The following is a 21,963-nucleotide window of genomic DNA, read 5'->3' on the forward strand; positions in this document are numbered from 1 at the left end:
GTGTGGCCTCTTCGGGTTATCGGAGATTGTGGCAGATATAATATTCAGTCCCAACTTTTACAATAAAGGTAAGTTTAGAGAGCGCAGTATATATTATTTATCGAACAGTCTTTTCCAACACAACTTTGCTGCAAGACATTATATCCGATTCATATTCAGACACCGTCATGCATCGTTCTTTGACAGCAGCAGCAGCATCTTAGAAGCTGCTCTAGATTATGACCACCCTTTCTCCCTACCTTCCTTCTGGGATGGTGCCATGAACTTTCAAAGCTTTAGAATATTTGAACAAAATTATTTTTTAACGTTAGACTGTGCTAGAACGTCTTTGTGAATACTGGCAGGCAATGAAACGTCTACTGTTCCATTTTGTTTATTGATGGTGTTGAAATCAGTTTATCTAAGCCAACATAAAGACACAATTCCTACAATTCCCAGCACCATGACCTGTGAAGGTTTCTAAGTGTTTGGCAGAAGACATTGCAGCAAACTTAAAAATGTCAAAATGACTCCCCCCACTACCCAACACCACCAACATACGCAGACAGCCATACAGTTCACATGGGATCAGGGCAACAATCCATATTAAAAGGAGGTGGTGTTCCCCAAGGAACTAAAGTTTATGTTAACACCACAATGAAAAAATTTGTATAGTGCCCTTCACATTGGGAGGACAACAACCTTAGGATAAAAGCTCTCTTTCAATGGCTTCCACACCCCTGTATCCTTGCTCGGACAAGAAGACGCAGCTTTCGGGGCTGTGAAGAGCAAGTTTAGGACAGGCATCCCAATGCCATGCTCTTTCACCCTATATTTTTATATTTATCTTCCTCAAATGTTTATCCAATTTCCTTTTAAGTGTTTAAATGTTTTAGAGTTAGTCAGAGAGTATACATTATTGGTGTAATGCAGCATGTAATACAAACACCTTTAAAACATCTACATCTTCTTTAAGGCAAAGTTGCTCATTTTTTGCACACGCAAGTTATACTTTCAAAATAGCAATTGAGCTGTGTTGGTTTCTTCATATAAAAATTTGCCAGATTTAAAATGTCATTGCAGTAATACTGGCTTTTGAAGTGCAATCCAGCTTCAGTTAGTAAAGCACAAGGGTTTAAATGTGACTGTGGCAAAATAGAATACAAACATTGCTTTTAGTCAGATTCTAAATAAGCATGAATGAAATAACAGCTGAAGCTTTGAGAAAATTCTTTGCCTGTGAATAAAATTCTTGCCAGTCATACAGCCATATTAAAGTATGCTCTGGTGGTGTTGTCATCTTTCACAGCCCGACATGTAAATTGGTTGTGAAGTAGCTTAGAGAGGACCCAGCGAAATAGCTTATAAGGAACCCAGTGCTGAGATATTTACTGTCAAACACTTCACCCCTATTACTTTATGGAGTTATTGGTTTCCATGTGGACATTATTGTTTCATTTATGTTTTAACCATTTGAGTTTTGACCAGAGTATATCTTTGTACCTTACAGAATGCTAGTTCAGTTTGAAAAAAATAAAGTTATATTATATTAAGGTTATATCATATTCCCTATAAATAAATCAAGGCAGGTGCCAGATAGCCATTAGATATAATGGAGGGCAATTTAGTGCTGCATTTGATATTTAGCACATCGAGTGGACCTGTATGTTTCATGACACAGAAGTCACCTAGTGTTGTTTAACAGTGACGTCTTTGAATCCGACTTGTTCTGACGAAGGGTCGTGGACCCGAAACATTGACTTACTTTCCTTTCTCCATAGATGCTGCCTGACCTGCTGAGTGTTCCAGTGACTTCTGTTTTTATTTTCAGTAACTTATTATTCTTGAATCTATTTATTCTTCAAGCAAATTGCTGTATAAAAAAACTTCAAATGAACACTGAGTACCTAAGTGCTAAAGAATTATTAGTTAATGGCTCATTTTGGTCATAAAGCAAAAAATCATTTCAGGATGTTGAAGGCAGGAAACGGTTTAAATTTCAGGGGTACTATTTGCCTGCGGCTTGGTTCGGTTGTCTTCAGAAATGCTTGTTCAAATTGTGCCTTGGGTGTGAGAAATTCCATTTTCAATAGGTAAAATAATTATTTTAAAAAGTTGATTATTTTCCCCAGGTTTGAACGTGCAAGAATTGGTGCTGATTTCTGCCCCAGGCATAGTCAACCCATGAACTGATGACTAAACTTGCAATTACGTGAGAACAACATCACTGATGCAATTTGCCTCTACAGCACTGCTCTGAACTTTTATTTTATTGTTTCAGTCAGTTACAGCGAAAGTTGTTGAAGCAAATGTATTAAATCACTTTTTTTTATTGGTTTCAAGAACATATCAAGCTTTATAGGTTTTGGGAACAGAGACTTGATATGTAGGGAATAGGGATAGGAATTAGACAGGCCACCCACATGTGCGCTCCCATTAAACACAAGCAGGATCATGAATCAGTCTTTGCCTGTGATACATGTGACTCTGAATCAAGGAAATGTTCTTGGTGCATTTCCCACATTCAGTGCTGGATGTTTTCAATCAATTACCAGATATGGGATGACAGAAAATTCACATTACTTAGAAAGCTGAAAAGAACACTGTGTACTCAGAGGATAATGTAAGGGTGTATAATTGGCAAATGCAGGGACATTCAAAAGAATTTTAGTTAATTGTAAGGACGATTAAAGCTTTTAAAGCCATTTACAATCCACTTTTGTACCTGTTTCCTTTGCTCAGCCGGCTCTGGCTTTCTGCACATCCCTCGTCCCTCCACTCCACCATCAGCAGCTGTGCTTTCAATCGCTACACCCCGAGACTCTGGAACTCTCTGCCTCAATCCCTCCGACCTTCCTCTTTGACCGCGCCTAGTCATTGCCCCTCTCTCCCTGACTCAGCGACAAGCTCCACCACTGTTAAGCACTCTGGAACTCTACCCCATGTTATATAAATGCAAGTTGTTGGTCTTATTCCCCCAAAAAACAAGTATTTTTAGGGGCTATTTTTTCTGTCAAAAAACAGTAGAAGATTGGTGGGGGAGGAGGAATTTAAGAGAGAAAGTCATAGGTAAATTTGGAAGAAATTCAGGATTTTTTGGGATCATCCCTTTAGTGTCTAGGTCCCAAACTTGTCTGGCTGTAATGTGGGTCCCAGCCAATGTGCGGTCAATCATACAGCATTGCGGGTAGGTGGTCTTCAGGATAGATGCACACAGTCACGGATCGCAATGAAAACTCAGCGAAATGATTGCTCTATGAAAGAGCCAGCACAGACATGATAGGCTTTTTCTGTGCTGTGAATTCTTATGGTTCTATGGGTGGGTAGTTGAGCACATGTGACACAAGCACTCAGTTTGTCTCACTTAGTGTCACTAGTCAAAAGTTCTCAGGAAACGTACCTTGTGCAGAGTGGTTTTGTTGCGTCAAGTCAAAGAGGTTGTTTTGTACCTAGTTTATATTAAGAATTTACATTTTCTATAGCACCTTATCATATCATTATCTTAAAACACTTTACAGTAACTAATGTCCAGTGTTCTGACTGAGTTTGTAGGCAAACCATTTTGCACACATCAAGGTCCTCTAAACTTCTGTGAGGTGAATTTTACCTGGAGGATTGTTTGTCAGTGAGAAACTTCCTTTTCTTTTTAAACACCAATTGTACCTTTAACATCAACCTGAAGAAAAGGCAGGTGGGATCTACGTTTATCTTTTCATCTGAAGAACAGCCCTTCAAACAATGCAACTTTCTCCCAATACTGCAAGTGAGTGCCTGCATGGACTATAATAAAAATAATAATAATTCTTGCATTTGATATAGCATCTAACTATGTCATGAGACATCTCAAAGTGCTTCGGAAGGTTTCACTGGGAACTGTGTATTTTGTGGGCAAAAGTGGTAGCCAATTTACGCACAGCAATGTCCCACAAACAGCTCAAGACTCAATGTGAGGTTTGAACCCATGATTTTCTGACTCAGAGATGAGAAAGCCAAAGCTGACATGCTCTTACGCTGGCTTGTAGCGATTGAAGAAAAAAGGTTTTAAAAGGAATGTATAGAAACATGCAACATGATCATGTCTTATACAGGGTGATTTGGATATGTACATGCCATCACCGTGTTTTGGTTTTTGTGACATTGCATGTTTGGGACAAGTAAATGGAAAGTACAGCAAAAGTGGGATATGAAAGTAGAAAGGGAAGGGGCGAGGTGAAGGGAGTAAAATGGCTAAAATCTCACCTGCCGATAGATCTTGTTTAAATTCCTCCATGATCTTGTTCTGCCTTAACTCTGTGATCTCTTGCCACGCTACCACCCTGTCTGCTACCTCCTCTTGACGAGCACCAGCCTACTTCGTGCTCCCCGACCGCCATGCCTCACCATCAGTGGGTGAGATTTCCGGCATTCTGTCCTTGCTCTCTGCTCTCCATCCTTGAGTTCCACCTTTAAGACCTTGTTGTTTGGTCACCATCCACCCCAACCCCACACTCCCTTCTTCTTCACCTCTCCCGCCTACCCCAGCCCGAACTCCCAGTCGGCTGTGAAGCGCTTTGAGACATCCTTCTGATGCGAAAGGCACTGTATCAGTTAAAATTGTTGATGTTGCTGTAACTGGGGCTGTTGTTTGGAATACCATACACACTATCCCTTCCTCAGCTGTGAAATCACAACAGTTGCAAATTGTTTTTCCCATCATTTCTACAATATTATTTTAATGAGTTAAAAATAATCTGCTAGAAAATAAACAGAATAAATATAAAGTCAGTACCAAAGGGTCTACTGTACTGCGTTATCTATACACAGTACATTTTTAAGCCACCTCTTTTTTATAGTCACAGGCTTATTAGAAATTACTCCTGACACTGCAGACACACATGGCCAGTTTAAACCTCACTAAACACAAATATCTAATCTAATATCTTGAGTCACTCAGGCACTGTTAAGATTTGTTGCTCGAGCAGAACCTAACATTGAATTCAAAGTCTATGGCATCCATTTAGTCTCCACAGTAAGCACGAACGAAAGAGGATTCCACACAGCTCACTTGAATCATTGTGTCTGGTTTGAGGCTATTTTGCAAAAGTTCCCTTCTGCTTCTCTCCCCCCGAAGAAAAACAGTATCTGAACAATTTACCCTTTAGGTATTGTGACCAGATATTTCTCAGAAAAGGTTCGTCTGTTTGCTGGTTTCCACTTAGCTCTGAAAGCGACAGTCACAAAAACAGCACTGTGACCACTAGAGACTGAACCGTTGCTATGGTGCTGTTTGTGGATGTTTTTAAATAGTCTCATATTTGATCGACAGTTTGATGCCTACCATTAACTCACAGACAGAAGAAGTCTTTACGTTCTTGTATGATGTCACAGATTCATGCCGTTTTACGGAGATTTTCTTCCCTGTCAATCCACCACCTTTCTTCAAGAACAATGACAAGATACTGTTCCCCACTTCCTATTTCTTATTTGTTACATAGTGCAAAATGCTAACAAAATAGCGTAAACGTTCAGCTTTCCTCCACCTCTGCAACACTGCCCATCTCCGCCACTACCTTTGCCCTCGAGTTGCTGAGACCCTTATCCATACTTTTATCACCTCCAGGCTTGACTGTGCTAACCCTGTGCTTTCCAGACTTCCCAACTCTTCCCTCCACAAGCTGCAGACTATTCAACACAGCAGTTTGTGTCCTCACCCTCAGAGGACCTACCATCCCCACCCTCGCCCGGCTACACTAGCTCCCCATTCTCCCAGAGGATCGAGTTCAAAATCCTTTTCCTCACTTTTGAAGCCCTCCATGGTCTTACCCCACCCTATCTCTATGACCTTCTAAAACCTTATCAACTTGCCCACCTCAACACCTTTCTTTTTGACTACGACTTCAATCATCTTCCCACACCACTGGCCCCCACCCGTCTTGAATCAACCCCCAGCTCGGGTGCAAACCCTCAATTGTCCAGCGCCTTGGGATGTCCTCTCGACATGAAAAGCGCTATATGAATGTACATTTGTTGTTGTAAAACACGGAAAAATAGACTGCTAAGTGTCCTTTTAATATATTTTTGCCAGCCGGGTGTCTGGCACATGCAGAAATCCATCGCCATGCTTCAGATTATCCAAACCAAACTGAGAATTCCATATATCTCACCTACACATGGAAATCCCAGAGACAGATTGTTGGTATGGAATGCGCACTCTCTCCCTGAAGGGATGCACCCCGCTTACCTAATTCCAGAAAGTATGAGGCGCAGGTTGGCAAGAGCCAAGGCTTGGGGACCGCAGAGTGTGCGGGTATTGCTGGATTCTAACCAGCGCAAACTTCTGTCATTGACATCGCTGTCTGGCGAGCTTTCCTACTGCCTGTCCATCTGGGAACACCCTACCCTTTAGGGCTTTGGTTTCCAGGGTTACCGGGAGCTGAGTGAGATGACTCCCTGCCCCAAGTGACTAGTCTGCCCTTCCAAATCCTGCCGATGAGCAAGGCTGGCAGTACTGCGATCAACAGTACCCTGGAATACTACTGACCCTCTTGGCTCAGGAACTGGACTGCAGAGATGGCCTGAGGGTTGGCTCGATTCTGACATTCCGTGGCCAAGCATGTCACCTTGGACCCAGTTCAGCTCCCAGCAGACCACTCTTTCCCCCCGGCCCCCAGGGTATTTTTTATATTTCCAAATTTTATACATTTTTTAATTTCCATATTTTATATTGCCAAAAAAACGTATCTGATTTCTTCTCCCCATATGGCCTTACTTTGTACGGATTCTTGAGCTGTTTTGAGGGAATAACACGCAGTGTGTGCTCTTTTCTATTCTTTCTTTTCCCGAGCACTGCAAGGACATCGGTCTTACAATGAACCAATTTGTTAATTTACACACGTTAGCAGTTTCTACCAATCTAAGCAAAACATTTCACCTGCATGGAGTATTAGATCACCATGAATCTATGCTCCAGGTTCAAGAGTTCTGACCAGGAAGACACAACGAAAGTGAACTCTGGCACAATATCCTTGTACCTTTTATACTCCACATTTGACAGCCTTGACAAATGTAAGATTTTGAAGCATCTTGATTAAAAGCAGGTTTGGTCTTCTGACAATAAAAATGACTTGTCAGCGAATAAAAGGTTGCTGTGAGTGTAGAGAATATCTCAAGGGCTTTTACAAAGGAGTGGGACTCTGAGCTGGCATTGAAGGCAAGACATAGATCTTAAAGTTGATCCACTGGGGGATATAGAGCCAGTGGAGCCCGGTGACAATGGGGGTGATGGGCGATTTGGAGCCAATGCAAATGTTCTAGTTTTGTTGATTGTGGACAATTTTTGCAAGAAAGCACAACATGGAATATCAGACAGGACCTGATAGACAATTGAGGTGTGTGCCTATACAGTATTATATTTCTTCTCTCCCCCCACTAGCCGTGGAAAGCAAGCAGGCAACTGATTTCCAGTCCTTCCAATTCTTTAACATGTCACTTTGAGCTGCTTGTTGGAAGACACACCAAATAATAACCGTTGCATTTGATAATAGTGCCTTATCATACTGTTGAGGTATCTCAAAATGCTTCACAGGATGTACTGTCAAATGGTTTTGACTGTATTTTGTGGGTGAAACACAGCAGCAAGTCTGTACACAGCAATGTTCCACAAACATCCATGGAATGAATGACCAATGTTTATCTGGGGGATTGTTGGCCCTTCTCTTTTCGAATAGTGCCATGGGACTGTTAACAGCCATGTGAACAGGCGGACAGTTATGTCTCATCCAAAGGACGGCACCTGCATCAACACAACATCAGTGTTTTGCCTCTGCTTAGTGATTGCTCCGAGCTTGGTTAAAAACAATACAGGGAATCTACAGGCAGAAACACTTACTGTGCTAACAGAGTAACACATGCCTTGTACCTGAGCAAGAGTTGATTTTATAAATCTGAAGCCTAACTTAGAAAAGGATATAGACCAGCAGTCCACTGTTACAGAAGACACAAATTCTTTATAAACATGTGGCTGTTCAATTAGAACGTCTGTTTAGCAGATGAGATTTAATCTACCAGTTACAATTGCCTTGAGTTTGCCAATGTTCAGATTGAGCAAAGTGTCCATGTGAACATGACGGAAATATTACTTTTCAAAGCAGGCTGAGCAAGACGTAGATGAACCTACTCTTCTCTGCTCCCGTCCATTCTTTCCAGCCGAGCATAAAATGGGATCCAATTCAAACTTGTTGGTATTCAGACTGAAGGAAATGCGTTCCCAGCAGGGTGTGGCTTGGGAGAGCCAAGATTGCAGGAAAATATGAGATACAATGGAGAGGATTGGATTTTAAATGTCAATGATGACAAATGGCTATGAACCCCTACCCCCACTTGGAAAGAGTTCACAATTAAATTAATTCCAGTTCATTTCCTTTTTGTTTAGCAAAAAATAACCTCGCTCTGACAGATCTTCAGATGGAAGAACAACAAATGTTGTCAGTCCTCCTTAAATTAGCTTCAAGTGCATAAGTTCTCCAAAAGGCTAAGTGAATGCAAAAAAAATTCACAAACATCTGACTCGTGAAATCACCAGGCCATTCACAACAGGTTTAGGACAGTCACCAGGCTATTCAGCCTGGCGCAGTTGTAGCACTCTCAATTATAGTTGCGAGGTTTGTGGGTTCAAGCCTCATTTCAGGATTTTGAGGTCAGTCTGGGCACTCCAATACTCTGGCTGATACACCAGTACAGTGCTAGAGGTGTGCTGCATTGTCAGAGGCACCATCTGCCAGAAAAGACATGATACAGAGGTCCAGTCTGTCTGTTCTGGTGGACTTTCAAGATCGCATGGCACTATTGAGAAGAGAGTTTCTCCCGGTATCTTGACTGACAATCCCCTAGATTAAATTGGCCATTCACTTCATGGCTGTTTGTGAGATATTGCTATGCACAAATTGGCTGTATTCCATGCTGCATCACTATGTAACTCTAATCCATTCCCCTTACCGTTAAATGTTTCCTCTTCAAACATTTATCTGGTTGCATTTTAAATGCTGTTGTGGTCTTTGTGTCAGTACCTACTTGTAGCTAAGCATTCCACTATTACATTTCTTTCCATGTTTGTCACAGATGACTAGACCCATTTAAAACCACAGCATGGTCTGTGGAAAATAGTTCTTTAAGGTAACACAATGTCTAGGTTTTCCGATTGCTGAAACACATTGCTCGTGAAACCCAGTCGAAAGTGGTCTCATTTGAATTGCTTTTATTAGTGATTTTTTCAAAAAAAATTGAGACAATTTACCCAGTTCCCCAACAATTTTTAAAAGAAGAATCATTAATCAGATTGGGAGTTCGCAGCATCAGTACTGCGTAAACCACAATGGGCGTTTTCTGTTCCGTTCAATTACCCTCTGGTTCTCAGTGTCTGTCATTTTCTCTCCTTCGTACAATACCACCGTCTCTACAGCGGGTGCGTTGTGTGGTCTCCCTTCCTGTGCTTGAATCTGAGCTCTTATAAGGCTTGTCTCACGCTGAACTTTTTGATAGCAGAAACTACAGAGAACGTGTTTCAATTTCAAATGCCCGCACTCTTGGCAGACCTCTATATTGTTCTGAAATCAGAAGAAATTGCAATGTAAGAAATCAATGTAAAATTACTAGAATTACCTGAATTTTTGTGTTTATTGAAGGCAGGCAGGCACGTCAGCATCAAGCACTTCAGATTTGGCAGAAGTCAGCTACTGCAGGCTAATCTCCCGAGTCTCCAATTTCAACCCCTCCCACTCACCCATTCCCCATTGCACTATTTTGCTTTCCCACACAAGCCATCTTTTGTGGTATCAATGAGTGAGATAATTAACCTAATACTAAAATACTTGTGCTGGGGCCACAGAGTTGACTGCAGGACAGACACAGACATCATTAAGTCTAGGCTGAGTATGAAACCCAGGTCCCAGAGGTGACAATGCTTTGTGCGAACCCACTTCACTAACCAGTCGATCCCCTGCAGATCTATATATGAAACATAGTAATTAGAAATAAACACGTACAATCAAGTTATTTTCAGATGTTACAATAGTACAAACATCTAACATCTAACAGCCTTTCCTCCAAATGACAGTAACTGTGATTGTGCAGCCCCTGGAACACATTCCCTCTGAGAGTGAGATTCTATTAAGAGCGTAGATCTCCTGTGGGCTCATTCACTCCTCAGCGTCCTCCAGATGTGAAAGGCGCTGTACAAATGTACATTTGTGGCTGTTGTCATTTTACTGGAATCTCGGTACACCCGGCTTCCCAGCAATAAATAAATGGCTGATGTCCAGGTCGGCTGATAGGTGCTGATGTTATTTCCTGTACACTGGGAAGGAAATGACATCAGCTGTGACCTGACTTTGTTACAACTCGATCTGACATCATGAATGGAGCCCAATGCATTATATATGGGGTCGCCCTGTTCAACTCGTTGCAATCCAAGTAAGGTTTGAAATGGTAATAAAACCAATGACTAGTGTCCGTGCAACATGTCAAGGTAAGACCCTGAGGCACCACCTAAATTTTCTAAACTATGAGAAGCTGACCCCAGAGCAGGCACTCAAACAAAGTACAAGACAAGCCTGGATAGTTGGGAAACTTGAAAACAATTATTGAAAGTAATTGTTGCTGCATGCTGTATAAACGTTATTAAACAGCTGAGGGGCTGTGTGCTAATGTGGAAAATCACAGCATGTAACAAATTACTACATGTTACAAATTATTGTATTGGGAAATATGAGCATGGGGAGATGTCAATTTTATTAAAGTGACCAGTATTATAAAATTTCCTCCTAAATGATCACTAGGCTTGGGAGAGAGCGGATTTGGTTTCTATAGAAATTGATAATTGGGAGTTTTTCCGCTTGCTACATTTTCATTCAAAACACCAGGTTTTCAAATGATTTGCTGGCAGTACTCAACTCGCATTTCAGGAGACATATGAATGGAGATCACTTGGTGGTATTTTGAGGTTCCACTGAGTCTAATATGGATTTACAAATGTTTTTTTATAACTGAAAGCCGTTTTTTTAAAAAACAAGTTTACATTCTGTTACACTGTTTTCTTGTTGTGTTTCTTGTGTGTTGTCCGGTTTTGTTTAATCACCAAGCAATCTAGAATAGAATTTGGCCTCATTGGATTCAGTGTAACCTATGAAATTACAACACCAGGTTGCAATGCTGAATTTCTATAACAGCTTTGCGTTCGTTTTCTTCCACAGTGCTTTGATGTTATTTGGTACAAAAGTTAATAATAATTCCTCATTGGTTATAGCACCTTATGCCATCTTTGAGACATCTCAAAGTGCTCACAATATTTACTGTAGAGACTGTGTATTTTATAGGCACACCTGACAGTTTACTTACGCACAGTGATGAAGTGAATGACTTGCTAAGTCGTAAAACATGATGTGGAACATTAACCAGAATTCAGGGCACAGCGGAGCATAAAAATTGTTTCAGATGTAGCTTAAATTCAGGAGGCAGACCAAGACCTCCAAAATATATAAAATTAGGATTCTAGAAACTCTATTCAAATCATGATTCAGCACAGCTAAGATATTTTACGGTTCAGGTAAATAACATTATCCTTCTCCATGGCTTATGCTATAACAAATGTAAGGATTATTATTATGTATTTTGAATGAAGAGCACTTTGTAGAGGTGGTAAAAGAGAGGAAGGGCAGACATGGTTTCAAACCTTCATTCCATCTGAGTCTAAACATTTTCTAATAATAATCCTTGCAATGATATAGAGCCTGATCACGTCTTCGAGACGTCTCAAAGCACTTCACAGAATATACTCAGCCACAGCCATTTTGAGGCAAGTTAAGAGACAACCCTTGACCTCCAAAGTAAAATATTGCTGCTTAAATGCAGTGTTGCTCCAGTGGCTTATTCTGTGCAAGTACCTTGACTTTCTCCAGTTTGTTCGGGTTTCTCCTCCTGCATCGGTTGACTTCAATAGTACGGCGCTTTTTAGGTGCTGCCATCCAGAAGATGCTGTCCAGAAAGCTGGGGCTGTTAGTCTCACCATCATCGTGAGACTCATTGTGAGGCAGAGCGACTGGAGCATGTACTGCCAATGCAGGAGCTGAGAGGAACAGAAGGAAGCAAACCTTGTCAGCACATTTGACGTTTAATCACTGTCGACATGTTTGAAACCACAAGGTAGCCATACCTTTACACCCGAGGCTTTGCGCTCAATTATACTACATCAGCTCACTTTGCAGTATATTCTGCAAAGCGCTTTTGAGAGATCTCAACGGTGTAGGAAATGTGCTTCAGAGATTCAACCGGTCATGGAAAATTGAGCCAATTAACACTACAGACTTTGTACTGTGTTTAGAAGCCGGGCAATGCACAATTCCCCTAGATCCATGGGGCCCACAGTTATAATAATAATAATAATAATAACAGTTAGCTTAAACTGACAGGATTGTAGCTATTGGCTTCCTGTATACAGGGAGAATCACAACAGAGATCATCATTTGCATACGAGTTTCCCAGGTACCTAAGAAATACCTGTAAATACTAACAGTGAGTGAGAGAGAAAAATTTATGAGAATACGATGGTGGGCAAGCAAAATGTGACCTTTGGACAAATGTACCAGACATTTGCACCAGCACTGGGCTCCCAGTTTAATTTGATCAACATCGAAAAGATTTGGTACGTCACCACCAGGAAAGGCCCGAGTGATGTGTTTATGTGTAACACGGATCTGACTGTGTATTCTGCAGAAAGCAAGTCAACAACTGCTGAGTCAGGATTTCATCATTGGTTCGCTCTGCATCATTTCATTCTAGGTGTTCGCGTGTAAAATGCACAGCCACTACATTTAATAATAAATAATAATCCTTGCGTTTGATATAGCGCTTTTCACGTCGGGAGGACGTCCCAAAGCGCTTCACAAAACACACTGTAAAGTGAATTGACTGTATATTTGTGGGCGAACGCGGCAGCCAATTGCGCACAGCAATGTCCCACAAACAGTCGTAGATTGAAAATGACCAATTTATTATTGTTTTTGTTTTGGAGGGATTATTATTAGGCTCTGTGTGGAGTAAGGAAACTTGCCCAAGGTTTCGCCCTCTGCCTGGAATTGAACTCAGGTCTCTCACTTGCAAAGCGAGTGCTCTAACCACTGAGCTACAGGACTCCACGACTCCACATTTGACAGTAAATCTTGTGAAATCCTTTGAGATGACCTCCCAATATGGAGGTGCTGTCTCAAATGTAAGGATTATTATTATTATTATATCATTATTCTGTCGCAAAGCACAAGTTAAGAAAGTTCCGGGATTCCAGGTTCACTGATGTTCTGACCACGTGCCTGACAGCCATCCACTTTTGGAAGAGCCTCAACTTTCTTAAAACTAAACAGACAAGATGGAAGCCACCCTCCTCGGTTTTCCCATCAACACTTCCAAACTTCTGGCTGCAATTTCCTCGATCCCTGCCTCTCTCTCCAGTCAGTGCCTTACCTTGGCATTCAGTTCACCTCTCGGTTTCCTTTTGTTACTCACATCTGGTTCTGTGTGTCTATGATCACATCCCTCCTACGCTCTCTCTTCTCCCCCTCCCCACTGACAAGGTATCTGTTACCTTCTCTGTTAAGAAGTGCTGCGGGATATTGCTCTACGTGAAGGGGGTTATATAACTGAAAGTTGTTATCAAAACTGAGATAATATCAAGAAATCGTTCAAGAAATACTGCAATTTTAAAAAAAAACTGCAACTTTCATTGCACGTGGGAAAAGAATTTCACAGAAAGATCATTTTAAATTAAAAAAAAATATATCAGTGTTTAGCAAAACAAAGGCATCAATGTGCATTCAGGGGAACCTGAAATTCTCTGAAGTGAAGGGCGGCTGTTGTTGAAAAGACATTTTCTTGGGGAGTTTTCGGACTCCACGATATTTCACAGAAAAGGGCTCAAGTGGACTTTATTTCAACAAATACAGACAGCAGAAAACAGTTTGTAGAAAGGAAGTGAACCCGGTATAATAAACTGCCTTCATTAGAGCTGCTTTCCAGTCAACGACACTATAACCACAACACCTGGCTCCTGTGCACTGTGCAGATAGGAGGTCTGCTACACAAGCACTCCTGGGATTTGCTGCATGTCCTCCGCTAATAGGAACGGGCACAGCCACCCCTGGTGGCGTCTCAAAGTATTTTTCATCTCTTGTGAATTTGACGAGATTTGTCCTGCTCTTAAATAATCTTATTTGTTGAGAACAGTGAGGGGCTTCCCACAACATCATCAAATCCCTGTCACCTCCTTCTCCTCCCCAATTCATTTATCTTTTAACAGTTCCACTTGTTTTACATTTAAAAGATTAATGATAATCCTTGCATTTGATATAGCGCCTTGTCGCGTCTTCGAGACGTCTCAAAGCGCTTCACAGAATTTACTGTAAAGTGAATTGACTGTATATTTTGTGGGCAAAACGCGGCAGCCAATTGTACACAGCAGTATCCCACAATCAGTTGTTGGTTGAGTGACCAAATTATTATTGTTATTTTTTTCTGAAGGGATTATTACCCCCAGAAAAATGATCCGCTGATCGATGAACAACCGGGTTCCTACGTACTAAGCAGAACTTTCCCCCAAGAGATTGAGGGGATAGAATTCACTGTAAGTAACGGTTTCTGTGGTCAGGAACGCTTGGGATGTGATAGGCACTGTATAAATGTAAATTTGTATTGTTGTACTATATCCTAAAAACTTTGCTCGCAATCTCAGAACATTTGCACTATATCTTTGCAGCATTTTTTTCTCACATTAGCCGCCTTTTCTTGTTACTGTACCAGGCAAAAATCATTTCATTTGGGGCTCAGAGAGGATAGCATTTTATCACACCAATTTAGCCTGGATCCTTAAAGTTGAAAAGACAGTGGTGTATTTCATTGCATCATCTAACTCTCTGCTTGTCAGTCTTCCCAACTCTTCCCTCAAGCTGCAGATCATTTCTACAAAACTCTACAGCTCATGTCCTCTCCCACACCAAGCTCCATGATCCTATCACCCCCATCCTCGCCCGACTCCATTGGCCCCTCCATCCCCCAAGGATAGAGTTCAAAATCCTCGCCTTCAAGACCCTCCACGGTTTTGCTCCTTCCTACCTCTGTGACCTGCTATCCATATTGATATGTCCACTCCGCTCAGCAGGCTCCTGCGTGCTCCATGTCCCCTGACCAGCCCACCCCACCATCGGTAGTCGGGTCTTTAGCCTCTTTGCCCCCACCCTTTGGAACCACACCCCATAGTAGCTTCACCTCACTTCCTCCCTTGACTTCTTCAAGGCCCATCTCAAGATCCTCCTCTTTGACAGCACTCTCCTACCCCTCCCCATCCCAGATCCAAACCCCTAACTGTGAGGCGCCTTGGGACGTCCTTCGAAGTGAAAGGCGCTGTACAAATGTAATTTGTTGTTATTGTTGGGGCCTTTTAGTCTCCTTTCCACTCGAAGGAAACATCTAGGGTGAGTGAAAGGACGCAATTTGGAAATCTGCCCTCCTGCGACTAAATCTGGCCAAATCTAGACATTCACAATTATAATTTAATCGTGTAAAATCTGAAAGTTAATGAGATGATATAAATGAAATTAAATGTCAAGTTGTAATGTTTTGGAAACAAGATCAAAAATAGCAATTATAAATACATTAACTTTTAAGAATAGTCTTTCCAATTCCCTTCATGAACTGTAAAATAGCCTGCTTTGGTTCCTCAAGATGCTGTAATCACCTTTTCTCCTTCCTCTCCCACCAGTCCCTCTACAACTTTCTTCAATCGGCTTCCACCCCATTTGGAGCGGTAAGTGTGCCCAGGCAACTCATCTCCAATGACTCTCTCTCCATCTGCAACCAGCGCTCCTTTTGTCTCCTTGTTCTCCCTTTGCTACCTCGAAAACCAGCAATGATTTTATCCTTCTCCATCATCTCTCCTCTCTGCTCCACTTCCACACCTCTGTCTATTCCTAGTTTCACTCTTACGTATTCCAAGATCTTCACTTTGTCTCCTCTTTGGCTTCTACTCTCACAATCACTTGCAGTGTTCCTCAGGACTCTAACCTCTCCTTTTCACCATCTATTTGCACCCCGTTGGTGACATCATCTGCAGACATAGGGTCCACTTCCACGTGTACAAGGAAACTTTATTTTTCTGCCTCAAACCTCAATTTCAGGACCAACTGCATATCAGATATCAGATGGTTGAATATTGACAAGACCGAGGCCCTAACCCTTGGCTCCTGTCAGCGACTCCTCATCTCAGGCACTGACAGCATCACTGCCAATGGACGGAGGGAGTGGACAGGTTGATAAGGGGTCAGCAGGTCAGAGAGATAGGAAGGGACAAGGCCGTGGAGGGCCTTGAAGGTGAGAATGAGGGTTTTGAATTCTATCCTCTGAGGGATGGGGAGCCAGTGGACCTGGGCGAGAGTGGGGGTGATGGGGTCACGGAGCCTGGTGCGGGAGAGGACACGAGCTGCAGAGTACTGGATGATCTGCAGCTTGTGGAGGGAAGAGTTGGGGAGACCGACAAGCAGGGAGTTGGCGTAGTCCAGCCTAGATGTGATGAATGCATGAATGAGGTCTCGGCGGCCTGAAGGGTGAGGCAGTGGCGGAGTCGGGCGATGTTGCGGAAGTGGGGGAAAGCAGAGCGGGTCATGGTATGGATGTGGGGGAGAAAGGACAGTTGAGGGTCAAACAAGACACCTAAGGTTCCGGACTGGCTTAGTAAGGTGCAGTGTGCATCCATGGATGGTGATGCACTCAGCGCCTGAGGTGTGGAGGCGCTGACGGGAGCCAATCGGGAGAGCTTCGGTCGTGTTGACACTCAACTGTAGAAAGTTGGCTCTCGTCTTGGCCTTAGATATTCTGTCAGGACAGCAGTGGTCCTGGAGTCGAGGATGGAGGCAGAGAGATAGATTTAGGTTCTAATCTGACACAAACTTAGAAGCCCTTTTTGTCTGAACTCCTCTCCACTAAAAATACCCCTTCAAACACTAGTGGAACACATGGCAAATAGAACAAGCAGTGTGCATTTTTTGCACAATAAAACCAATAAAACAGCAATAAACACAGCATAAGGCATTATTCTCCCTCCCAAAAAAGAGCGAAGAGCTAAACCAAACAAAATTCCTCACTATTCAGACAGAATGATGCCTCGCCAGATCAGCCCAGCATCCTGTTGGCCTTCTCTGAGCCTATGTAGCAAGATTCACAAACCGTTATTATATCAATAGTAACTTTTGCTCTATGATTCAAAATCAATTTAAGATTGAATATTCATCACCCGTTGTCACCAACATTCATTACATCTCCCAAATAGAATCAATTGCAAAAAAAAGAGGCAATTTTCACATGTGGTAATTCTGCTCAGGAAGCACCTGCCCCTCACCAACTACTTGCATTTATATAGCGCCCTTCACACAGGGTAGCAACACAGAGCACTTTTCACCCTTTAGAAGTGTGAATGCAAAGAAAAAAATAGAGGCACTTTGAATTGAACTGATAAACCATTGCCACAGTAGACAATAATCCCGTATCTTCAACCTGGCTCTGTGGTAACACTCGTCTAGAGTCAGAAGCTTGGGGTTCAATAATAATAATAATCCTTGCATTTGATATAGCGCTTTTCACGTCGGGAGGACGTCCCAAAGCGCTTCACAGAAAACACTGTAAAGTGAATTGACTGTATTTGTGGGCGAACGCGGCAGCCAATTGCGCACAGCAATGTCCCACAAACAGTCGTAGATTGAAAATGACCAATTTATTATTGTTTTTGGAGGGATTATTATTAGGCTCTGTGTGGAGTAAGGAAACTTTCCCAAGGTTTCACCCTCTGCCTGGAGTTGAACTCAGGTCTCTCGCTTGCAAAGCGAGTGCTCTAACCACTGAGCTACAGGACTCCAAGCTCAAGCTCCATGTTGGGACTTTGAGCTCCTGACACTGCATTGTGGGTGGTGGGGGGTGTCAGAGGTACTATCCTTTAGATTTTAGTCCTTTGATATCAGTTCTTACCATCATTGTGAAGAAGAATTCACGAAGCATTGGACTGTTCATCCTTTCATTGGACTGTTCATCATTGGACTTTTCCTATGTCCTGCCAGTGAATACAGTCTGCCAGCAGAAATTGTTCTTAATAGCTGGGAAGGTATTTAAAAAATACAATTTGCAGGTTTCAGGACTGGAAAGAACAAGATGTCTTGTTCAGCTTCTAAAAGTGGAGAACCCCATAGTGCCAAATTGCCTGAGCAATCATTTGTAATTTGTAAAGCTTTACCTAATGCTATCTACAATCGCTTTCAAGTGTTTTTTCCTTTCGACTTCTGATGCAAGGTCATATATAAAATTCATATTTTAATATAAAAATCAGAATTTGAATGCATCGGAGTCCTGTAGCTCAGTAGTTAGAAAACTCGCCTCGCAAGTGAGAGACCTGGGTTCTTTTCCCGGCAATCCAAAATGTTGTGAAAGTTTCCTTACTCCACACGCCCGTTTACTGAGCAGTAAGTAGGAACCTGATTGTTAGTCGATTAGCCGATCGCTTTTCCGGGGATGATAATAATACCAAACAAAAAAAAATAATAATTTGGTCACTCAGTACACGACTGTTTGTGGGACACTGCTGTGCGCAATTGGCTGCCGCATTTCGCCCACAAATATACAGTCAATTCACTTTACAGTATATTCTGTGAAGCGCTTTGAGACGTCTAGAAGACGAGAAAGGTGCTATATCAAATGCAAGGATTATTTGCTGGGTTAGAGCATTGTGAGGCAGGTTAATTTTATCCTACTGATAACATGTTGTTGCAATTGTAATTCTGCAATAGTCTAGAAAATGACCTTTTATCGGAGGGATTGATCTTGTGCTATGGACTAGAGAGAGGGGGAAACATTTCTCCAACACTGGGAAGACAAAGGGAATGGAGAGAGAATCAGAAGATTATAGGTTCAGCCTCACAGATATTGCAGTCCTGGGGAAAGCACTGCCTTGTCAGATATTAACGTGAGGTCACATCTGTATGTTCTGGACATTATGCGTCTATTGTATGTGTCATACAGATTTTATGGCACCATTCAAAACAAAAAATGCTGAAACTGTATAGGGCCCTGGTGAGACCACACCTGGAATACTGTGTGCAGTTTTGGTCTCCTTATTTAAGGAAGGATGTATTTGCCTTGGAGGGGGTGCAGCGTAGATTTACTAGGTTAGTACCAGGGATAAAGGGGATGAGTTACGAGGATAGGCTCACCAATTTGGGCCTATATTCTCTAGAATATTGAAGAATTAGAGGGGATCTTATAGAAACCTATAAGATCATCAAAGGGCATGATAGAGTAGATAGTGGGAGATTGTTTCCCCGGTTGGAGAAACTAAAACCAGGGGTCACAACCTTAAAATCAGAGGCCAGCCCTTTCGCACTGAGTTGAGGAAAAACTTCTTCACTCAAAGGGTGGTGAATGTATGGAACTCACTACCCCAAAGGGCTGTTGACGCTCAGTCCTTAGACATATTCAAGACTGAGATAGATAGATTTCTTACTGCAAAAGGGATTAAGGGATATGGGGATAAGGCAGGGTCAGGTTATTAGCTGGAGTTGGATTAGAAGATCAACCATGATTGAATGGCGGGGCAGGCTCGAAGGGCCGAATGGCCTACTCCTGCTCCTACATGTTATGTTATGAAGGGAATTTCTCTCAGTGTCCTGGCCAAAACAACCACTCACCTTGCAAGCGAGATCTGGGTTCAATTCCCGGCAGGATGAAACATTGGGCAAGTGTCCTTCTCCACATGCCTGACAATAATCCCTCAAGAAAAAATCATAATAATTTGGTCACTTCAATCCACGACTGTTTGTGGGACACTGCTTTGCGCAATTGAATGCTGCATTTCGCCCACAAATATACAGTCAATTCACTTTACAGTCTATTCTGTGAAGTGCTTTGAAACATCTAGAAGACATGAAAAGTGCTATATCAAATGCAAGGATCATTATTATAATTGATAATTCCCTCCATGGCTTCTCGTTAGTTAGGTGTGTACAAATTTGCTGCTGCATTCAGCTACAAACATAGTCACTATACTTTACAATAAAATCCTGTAAAGAACTTTAGGACATATCTGCTCAGTCAAATGTAAGGATTATTATAACCGGCACTTCACAGAATGTACTGTAAAGTGAATTGACTAAAGTATATTTCGTGGGCGAAACACAGCAGCCAATTGCGCACAGCAGTGTCCCACTAACAGTTATGGATTAAGTGACCAAATTGTTATTTTCTTTTGGAGGGATTATTACCCCGGGAAAGCGATCTGCTAATTGACCAACAACAGGATTCCTACTTACTGCTAGGTAAACACAGTCGTGTGGAGGAAGGAAACTTGCCTAAGGTTTCACCCTGCCAGGAATCGAACCTGGTAACTCTCACTTGCTTTTAACCAATAAGCTACAGGACTCCAGTGTGAACCTGAATGGATAAAAAGGCGTAGAGTAAAATTTGGCAGTTTTGCAGTGAACATTGGCAACTTTGTGTTGACAACACATGATGAGCTCACATGAGGCCCTAAGTATGCAAGATGAATATCATCATGGACTTACTTCAAGATGAAGTACAACAAACCCCAAAAGTACAGCAAACTCTTAATTCATCAATTTAGCCGTCCTCCCCATTCTATATCTAATGGGACATACTTTTTTTTTACCAATTTCCTTCACCTTGCCCCCTTCAAGGCCCGTCTCAAGAGCTTCCGCTTCGACTGCGCCTTTGGACGTCACCCTCCTTACCCTCACTCTCCCTGCCCTTTCACCCACCTGATCCCAAACCCCGGCTCGGGTGCAAAACCTTGACTGTCCAGCGCCTTGGGAAGTCCTCCCGAGCACGAAAGGCGCTATACAATTGTAATTTGCTGTTGTAATTGTCGGCGCAATGCTGGGGTCTAACCAGCTAAAACCGCCGAGCTTGCCGTTGATGTTGCTGTCCGGCAAGCTTTCCCGCTGCTTGTCCAGCTAGGACCACCCTGCCCGTTAGGGTCCTTTGACTTGCAGGAGCCGAGTGGCATGACTCCCTGCAACCCCCCCCCCCCCCAGTGACCGATCTACCCTTCCAAGTCCCGCCGATCAGCCAGACTGGCTGCGCTGTCGTTAACAGTGCCCTGGAATACCACGGACCCGCCGGGCTCAGGAACCGGACCGCCGAGACCGCCCCGGAGGGCTGTCTCCATTCCGACATTCCGTCGCCGGGCGCGTGACCTTGGGAGCCAGTTCAGCTCCGAGGGGACCCCCCCACCCCCCCGCTTTCCTCTCTCTCCACCCGCGCGCACCCCCACCCCACCCAACCACCCACCCAACCACCACCACGAAGCCATTTCGACACGAGAAATAAAAGCGAGCGCGCGCGACCTTGACGGGATGATCGCAAACTCGGGGGGGGGGGGGGGGGGGGGGGTTGGCTTTGCGCTCAAGAGGGTGCACCGCGTGACAAAAGAGAGGCGTCTTCTTCGGACCCAGGAAGGAACCAAGTGCTGCCATTTCAATCAACTTCCGGAGGTGACCGCGTAGCAGCTGCTGCTGAAGGCAGGTGGTGGGTGGGAATGGATGGATAGAAAGATGGGGAGTCCTCTTCCTTCCTTCCCCTACCACACCCTACCCTGCCCTCTCTCTCTCTCTCTCTCTCTCTCCCCCCACCCACACCCTCAGCAGGACTCTCACCTAAAGCCGGCGGCTGTCCCAGCGCCTGCAGCAAAGCGGCCCAGGAGCGCGCGAGCCGCCCCAACAGCAGCGGCAGCAACAGCGGCTGCACCGGCGGCGCCATTGTGACGATCCAATCAGAAGCTCGCCCGGAGCCGACGCGGGGTTCCAACCCCGGCCGCGCGTGCGCCGAGGTCAGGCGGCCATCACGTGACCCTCGTCCCTTTCTTCCTTCCCCCCCTTCTTCCTCTCCCCCCCCCCTTCTTCCTGTTCCTGTCTT

The 21,963-nt window shown here is 43.3% G+C and overlaps 1 protein-coding gene across 1 annotated transcript; it reads right to left on the reverse strand.

Moving 5' to 3' along the window:
• Positions 1-9,194: 9,194 nt before the first annotated feature.
• On the reverse strand, positions 9,195-21,822 carry mrpl32 (mitochondrial ribosomal protein L32). The gene is made up of 3 exons (XM_042331859.1): positions 21,705-21,822; positions 11,895-12,076; positions 9,195-9,560 (listed from the first exon to the last, which is right to left on the reverse strand). The coding sequence occupies exons 1-3, from the start codon at positions 21,805-21,807 to the stop codon at positions 9,309-9,311; spliced, it is 537 nt and encodes a 178-aa protein (XP_042187793.1). The 5' UTR covers positions 21,808-21,822; the 3' UTR covers positions 9,195-9,308.
• Between the last annotated feature and the right edge of the window lie 141 nt (positions 21,823-21,963).

This window comes from Callorhinchus milii, unplaced genomic scaffold (assembly GCF_018977255.1).
Source record: "Callorhinchus milii isolate IMCB2004 unplaced genomic scaffold, IMCB_Cmil_1.0 Scaffold2, whole genome shotgun sequence".
NCBI classification, from domain to species: Eukaryota; Metazoa; Chordata; class Chondrichthyes; order Chimaeriformes; family Callorhinchidae; genus Callorhinchus; species Callorhinchus milii.

What these genes read in the sequence shown, in the direction of transcription:
- mrpl32 (XM_042331859.1), bottom strand. Translation starts at nt 21,807, where the DNA reads ATGGCGCCGCCGGTGCAGCCGCTGTTGCTGCCGCTGCTGTTGGGGCGG. An exon ending in GGGACAGCCGCCGGCTTTAG is followed by an intron (nt 12,077 to 21,704) that starts GTGAGAGTCCTG and finishes TGTTCCTCTCAG; the next exon opens with CTCCTGCATTGGCAGTACAT. An exon ending in ACAAACTGGAGAAAGTCAAG is followed by an intron (nt 9,561 to 11,894) that starts GTACTTGCACAG and finishes TTCTGATTTCAG; the next exon opens with AACAATATAGAGGTCTGCCA.